The sequence below is a fragment of the Zingiber officinale genome, chromosome 2B (assembly GCF_018446385.1).
Source record: "Zingiber officinale cultivar Zhangliang chromosome 2B, Zo_v1.1, whole genome shotgun sequence".
Taxonomy (NCBI): Eukaryota; Viridiplantae; Streptophyta; class Magnoliopsida; order Zingiberales; family Zingiberaceae; genus Zingiber; species Zingiber officinale.
The window spans coordinates 85,660,960-85,668,078 of NC_055989.1; the positions used below are offsets into that span (position 1 = coordinate 85,660,960).

At 34.3% G+C, this 7,119-nt stretch overlaps 2 protein-coding genes across 2 annotated transcripts; both read left to right on the top strand.

Moving 5' to 3' along the window:
• The first annotated feature begins 177 nt into the window (after window positions 1–177).
• On the top strand, window positions 178–953 carry LOC122049253. Its single transcript, XM_042610665.1, has 2 exons — window positions 178–454; window positions 572–953. Exon 2 carries the CDS (start codon window positions 578–580, stop codon window positions 893–895), a length of 318 nt encoding a protein of 105 aa, XP_042466599.1. The 5' UTR covers window positions 178–454; window positions 572–577; the 3' UTR covers window positions 896–953.
• A 993-nt stretch (window positions 954–1,946) lies between these two features.
• Window positions 1,947–5,002, top strand: LOC122046163 (PHD finger-like domain-containing protein 5A). Its single transcript, XM_042606716.1, has 2 exons — window positions 1,947–2,126; window positions 4,449–5,002. Exon 2 carries the CDS (start codon window positions 4,488–4,490, stop codon window positions 4,818–4,820), a length of 333 nt encoding a protein of 110 aa, XP_042462650.1. The 5' UTR covers window positions 1,947–2,126; window positions 4,449–4,487; the 3' UTR covers window positions 4,821–5,002.
• The last annotated feature ends 2,117 nt before the right edge of the window (window positions 5,003–7,119 follow it).

A 7,119-nucleotide genomic window follows, 5' to 3' on the forward strand; every position in this document is an offset into this window, starting at 1 on the left:
TTGACCCTTATATACCATATAACTCACTCTCTTATCCACTTATCTCCTCAATTATCATGCTAACCGGACGAATTACCTTTTCCCACCGTTCTGCCTCGCCCTTTCCTTCCTCACAGATAAACTCATCCTCAAGCCGATGCTGTACACGCCTAATAATAAAATAGGGACATTTCTTGGCGTGCCACGTGTAGAATAACAAGGAGCTTACTCCGCCCTTCGTTACTATTTTATACACAGAAAATCGGAAACGAGAATGCGTGATCTATTGAGAATCTAGTTAGATCTTCAACTTTCCTAATCCAATCTATCCATGGAGGTTTCCGAGAGGAAGAAGAAGAATGAGAGATTGGAGTTGGTGCACCAGGCCCTCCGGCAACTCCTCGAAGAGAGGAGGTAAAAAGGAAAGCATGGCGACGAAGAAGACGATCTGCTCCTCTCCATATTGCTCCTTCAGGTTCCTCAATCAATTCTTTAGGGTTCCGCACGTCTTCGTACGGATCGGATTAGATTAATTAAGCTCTTTTTTTTTTCGCGTGCGTCTTGTTGTGTGTTAATTTTGGTTGTACGTCAGTTGGAGATGTTGGAGAGGGACGCCATCGCCGAGGAGATTAGAGGGGTGAGGAAGCAGAACCTGGTCACCCACCGGCTCCTCTCCGCCCTGATCGTCGTGACTTTGGTGTGGCAGTTGAACGAGGTGTCGCTGCTGCTGATGGCCCGGGAGAAGCTGCGGAACCCTCTCAAGGCGATCGGCGACGCGGTGAAGGGGCTGGTTCGGGGGTGCGGCAGGAGGAGGCTGCAAAAGCAGCAGATCGAAACGAACGGGTTGCCGCCCATTCCGGTGCCTGACCAAACTCGTGTGGATCTGCCGCCCCTCGATCTGGACGGCAGAAGATGAGTCCTTGTGTTCTTTCTCCCTGGGGTATCCAAATAATCCATTAAATTAAATTGCACTATTTCGGTGCAAGGTCTTTTTTTTCTAAAAAAAATATTAATTATTTTAGTTAAATTAGTTTTATTGTAATTATGAATTTTAAAAATTAATTAAATTGATTTTTTATTAAATAATTAAAAAATATATATTAAGATTTTTTATTTTAATAAAAAACAAATTTTATTAAAAAATCATTAAATTATTTTTTTATTAATTTTATTTGTTCTATTTTAATAATAAACTTTTTATCATCGAACCATATAGGTAAGTTTTTAAAATTTTCAAATTATGTAGGTTAGTTTTAAAATTATTAAATCATCATGTATTCACTTCTTATTTTACCCTTAAATCAATCGGTTGATAAAAAAATAATCGAATCGATTTCTATTTGAAAATCAGTCGATTGATTTTTAATACTAGTCGAATCGATTTCTCTCTGTATCAAAATTTCAAGTAAATCAATCGACTTATAATAAAATCAATCAAATTAATTTATTTCTATATTAAAGTTAGTTTTGTAATTTAGTAGAAAAGTTATCCTATCACGGGCTAACTCAGTTAGCAAATGTGAATAAATTTTAAATCCGGCACGCTATGGACAACCATGTTCCAATGAACGTAATTTTTATCTATGTTCTCGATAAAAATTAATAATAATTTAATATAGTATTTTACAAAATTGTTAATGTTGGTAATTTACCAACTATGTTTAAATTGGTAACGTGCTAATTAATTCTCGATATTAAAGCATATTAACAGTTAAGTTATTTAATGAAATTATATTCTACATAAATGTTAATAAAAATTAGGTTTATTCTTAATTAATAATAAACAATTTAACTATAAATATAGATGGAAATGACTACCATATAATAATTTGAGATATAAAAGAAAATATTTATTTTTTATATAATTATTAAATATTTTATATAATAATAAATTGTTTACCGTGATAATAATTTTTAGGGTGCATTTTGTTCAATACCCCCTAACAATTTATTAAAAGACAATCCGCCAATTCTTATTCCCAACTTCGCGGACTCACGAAAGTCACGATCGCGGAAGCCAACTCGCGAAACCCTAGCACCCGCGAAACCCTACTCCGGCGTTCGAAGGCGTCCCCACTCCGCGAAGAACCCTGCGTTCCACTCGCTAAGGCGCGGCTTTCCCGACTCGCGATCGAGGCATTCTTCAGGTATTTATTTGATTAACAACAAGATTTTGGGATTTTGTTTATCCAGCACAGATCCGTTTCTGTCTTGTTGGTCGTCGTGGAACCTAGACCTTGAACTGTTGTTTTTTTTCCCATGAAAGACCGTGTTTTTAAGCTGAACATTTCTCCTTGTTTTCTTCTTTGGATATCTCCGATGAATTTCTTTGTTCTCTATATTTACTATATTCCTAGATCTGGGCTTTTTTGTTTTAGCATTTTCCTGTTGCCCTTTTGTAGTTACAGCAAAGCTGTTGACTATGACAATGGATGCATTTTATGTAATTTCCTTGACTCGGTGATCATGTAGTTTTAATTTTGTATGTTCTGTTTAGTTCTTGCTAGTTTGCTTCATACTATGAAATAATGATGTATACATTGATGTCCATGTTATTACTTTGATATTTTCCTACCAACTATCTCTTTGTTCAGGGAAAATGCTAATCTTGCAACTTGTAAGTTGAACCTAAAAGACTTAAGGAATCATTTTTAAAATGCCACCTAGCTGGATGAAAGATTCACAGCAGTATGAGAATTTGAAAGATGGCATTTTCTTTGCTTGTGCTTCATTTGTCTAATCTGCATTTTTTGAGCCTTTTTATTCTTCTTTATCTTTATGATCAAGCTCAACTAACAGTACAGCCAAGCAAACAAGAACAATCTTTATCTTTATGACTTCACGTGCAACAGGATACACACAACTCCAAATAACTAAGCTACTGCCCACACATGTAGAAATCAGCACAACCACCAAACCAGAACAAAACAGCCAAGCAAACAAGTGCAGGCCTGCAATAGCAACAAATTACCCAAATTCAGAAACAAACAAACATATCCAAGATCTTTTTGTATGTAAAAGATTCAAAGCAAAACACAATTACAACCTAATCCTAGCTCACCAATCTCAAAATTAGTAGAAATCTAGGGGGGAAATAAACAGGGCAATCTACCTCAAAACTTGAGAAGGCGATGTTTAGAGGTGAACTCATCTCCAATTCAATCTACTCGCATCTTCAATTCAACTTGCTAAAGTCTTAGTTTTTCCAGTGAATGAGAAGGCAATGTAGGAAATTTAATTAATTATCGAGTTTTTTTTGTCAATCATAATCAATCCATTATATGGACGTCTGAATGTAATGCAAATTAACAAAGTGCTCATGCATTGTTGTGGGCCTTCTAAGTAAGGGGTGTGGCTAATATTAATTCCTAGCACAAAATCTTTGACGTGTCCCAACTGAATGACAATATCTAATATATGCTCTCCATTAATCATAAATTCTACAAATTTATGTTGCGCTATGAGTCAAGTAAAAAAGAAACTGTGCTCATTGTTATGTTTGATTTATATTTCTACTGCTATCTCTCGAGTTTTCAAAAGACATGAAAAAGCAACATGCACTATTCACCCCCACCCTCTAGCGCTTCTTTGATCCTACAGTGACTTTATGAGGTTGCTTGTCTTGAGGAAACTTAGCTGATTGGTGGCGCATAGTCATAAAGAAATGGAGGCAAGATCATAATGGCAGTGTTCTTGAAGGCGATGGATGTGTGCATTATTGGTGGTGGTGTATAATGTGCTAGGTGAATGGTAGTTGCGGTGATGAGTTGAATGGTTCTATGTTTGAGAAGAAGGAACATGATGTGCATAAACAGGCTTCAGTCTTCTGCTCAATGGAAACAATTTGAGTCTGTGGTTTCAGGCAAACAAACACAAGAACAATGACACTAAAGTTTGTATGATATTGCCTCGCCTATGTACGAGAAAGACACAAAATTTAGATTGTGAGATTGGGTAGGATTACAATATTACAAAGCATGCACCATTGATTATTTACACATCCTATCGTCTGCGAATAAGAATAATACTTGCTTTTTTGTTGTGGTCTGATCTTTCCAAGGATGCAATTTGATTTTATTAAGTACATAAGGAACAAATGCCTAATTTAGTAGATTTATTGACACAGAATAAGTAGTAAATGGGTTCAATTAAGTCAATTAAGCAGTGGCAAAGTCCAGTTTTCTTCTTTCAAATCTGCAGCAATTCACATACGAAAATGCAGAGTACTTTTGATCATATACATGAAGAGTAAGTTCTAACTTTTGACTTAGTTTGTTTCTTAGTCATAAAAACATTTTAGCTTTGTTTCTTAGTGATATATTATTTTCACAGATATGCCCAATATAATCCAAAATACATCCGGAATCCAACTAGTACCTTAACTTTCAGCATTTGATATTAATTAAGAATTTAATTCCATAGTTTTCTTTAAAAAAATACTGGTAATTGTATTTGTTGCTTAAATCCAGGTACAGAGGAGAGTGCCACTAGGATAGTGCACAAGGTTCATGGCGAAACACCATCCTGATCTCATTATGTGCCGGAAGCAGCCAGGGATAGCAATTGGCCGCCTGTGCGAGAAGGATGATGGGAAGTGCGTTGTATGTGATTCATATGTCCGCCCGTGTACACTTGTGCGCATTTGCGATGAATGCAACTACGGTTCCTTCCAAGGAAGGTGTGTCATATGTGGCGGAGTCGGAATTTCTGATGCCTACTATTGCAAAGAATGCACGCTGCAGGAGAAAGACCGCGATGGATGCCCCAAGATTGTCAATCTTGGAAGTGCCAAGACGGATCTCTTTTATGAAAGGAAAAAGTATGGATTTAAGAAACGTTGATCCATTTTCTCTGATTCACAACTACAGTAAATTGTCTCAAATTATGAATGCTCTAAAGCTGCTTTCGTTGCTGCAGCAAACTTCTGTGTTATGTTTAGTAATGGCATGCTGTGATAACATGTGGAGTATGATTTTCCTGACATTCAGTGACATTTATCCTGAATTTATTCTGATCTTTATGACCTCTTATATTTTTCAGAAGGACAACAGCTGTTTGCCAAACAAGTAGCTAAGTTTTCTTAAATATAAATTTTCTTAATTTTTAAACATTTTTTTAAAGACTTATTTATATTTAAAAAAATTATTATTTTATTAAGTTGATATGTGACGATATGAATATAATTAAAAGAATAATATAAACATATAAAATTTTATTTCATGTCAAGTTCTTTAAGTTTATCAATTTATTTTAATTGAAACTCTTTAGGTTTATTGATCGGTTTTGATCGAGAATTCGGTTAAATTTGATGGATAGACTTACAGAATAATATAAAATTATTTTATATGTTTGTTTAATTCTTTTAACTTGATAAATATATTGAGTATGTTTTTTTAATATGAATGTATATAAAAAAGTCTAATTATATATATAAAGAATCATTATTTTCAAGATGTTCTATTATATTTGAATATTTTCAAATATCAATTTAACAAAATATTCATATCTTCAAATATTAATTTAACAAAATATATTGAGCAATGATTTTTTTTTTAACATGAATGTATATAAAAAATCTAATTATGAAAAAAAATTATATATATAATCAGGAGAATTACATAGGATTTGATTTCGTATAATTTTAAACTCTTTAAGTATTGGTCAAAACTCATTGATAAATTTAAAGAGCTCGAAATAATTTGTATTGGTCAAAACTCGTTGATAAATCTAAAGAGTTCGAAATGATATAAAATTATGTCTTATATATTTGTTTAGTTCTGTTTATATTTACACTCTTAATTATTAATTTAATATTATGCTTGTAATTATTAATTTGATATAATATATCTTAGAAGTAATAAGTTTTTTAATATTAACACAATCACTCGATTTATTAAAAAAAATAAACACCGAGCCGTGTATAAATAAGAGGGGTAAAATTGATACAGGATACCTGGTTTAATCATTAAGTTGGTTGTGATTTGGATATTTAGACAACAAAAAAACAATCATCTTTTTGTTTTGTTTTATTCAATATTTTTCTTTGTCAAAACTTTCTACCAAACCGAAATAATCATCACCGTCTATCCATCGTTGATAAAGACATCGGCGTCCACGATCTTTGCACACGTGTCGAGCTTTGGTCGTGTACAAAAACCCGTTTCCAGATACCAAAGTCGCAGAAATCAACAACTCTCCTAAACAGAGCATGGTTCGCCATTTGATCAAAGTCAGGTTTCATAATCCGCGATCAAACACATCGTTTCGATCGCTTAGTCCGTTAGCGTGTAGTGCTTACAATTCATAAAGTTTCTTTATAGCACACGACTTGATATAAAGGATAGATTCTTTATTTTATAACACACGACTCGATATAAAATGAAATAATTATAAATTCTTATTAAAAATGTTGCTGGGTCAGGTCTTGAAATTATTAATACTTCATACTGCGTCACTGAGTAGGCTAGTTGTCAATTCTAACTGGTGGTCCACTTGTCTGTTAATTGGATGTCACCTAGACCACCAGTTATCCTTCGTATTCAGCTGCTGGCACTCCCGTAACTTGAGGGAGTGAAGTATTCGTAGCTATTGGAGGGCGTTAGTAGCTTGTACTGCTGCACGTTGCTGGAGCTGGTGGAGTTCTTCACGTATTTTGTTGTCTTCATCGAGGGATATAGGGTATTGTCTTTGCAATAACTTCTGGTATTGCACAGCCAACTGGACAAGTTGTTGAGTATCATCAGAATCACCTCCTCCACTTCCTTGCTGGGTTGTTGATGAACTTCCTTCATTGCTAGAGGAATTAACTCGAGACCCCCAAGTATTTGCTCTGGCAATTCTAGAATATCCACTTCGACTTCTAAATTGTAAAGCATGTTCTTTACAAGTCATGGGTCTTTTCCTTCATGAATTGTAGATATACCTTCTGTAGTTTCTGAATATAGCATGTGGGTCGTTTCTTCCTCTATCTCTGTATTTTAGTTCTGCATAGTTTGCTTGCAGTCCTTCTAATAAAAGTTGCTCATGGAGGTTTTTATAATAAGAGACTTCCTTCTAAAGTCTTTCAATTTCTGAGTCACACCAAAAGATATATTTCTGTTGTTCCTGTAATAAATTTGTTAGGGAAAAAAAGTGTGGTTG

What these genes read in the sequence shown, in the direction of transcription:
- LOC122049253 (XM_042610665.1), top strand. Translation starts at nt 578, where the DNA reads ATGTTGGAGAGGGACGCCATCGCCGAGGAGATTAGAGGGGTGAGGAAG.
- LOC122046163 (XM_042606716.1), top strand. Translation starts at nt 4,488, where the DNA reads ATGGCGAAACACCATCCTGATCTCATTATGTGCCGGAAGCAGCCAGGG.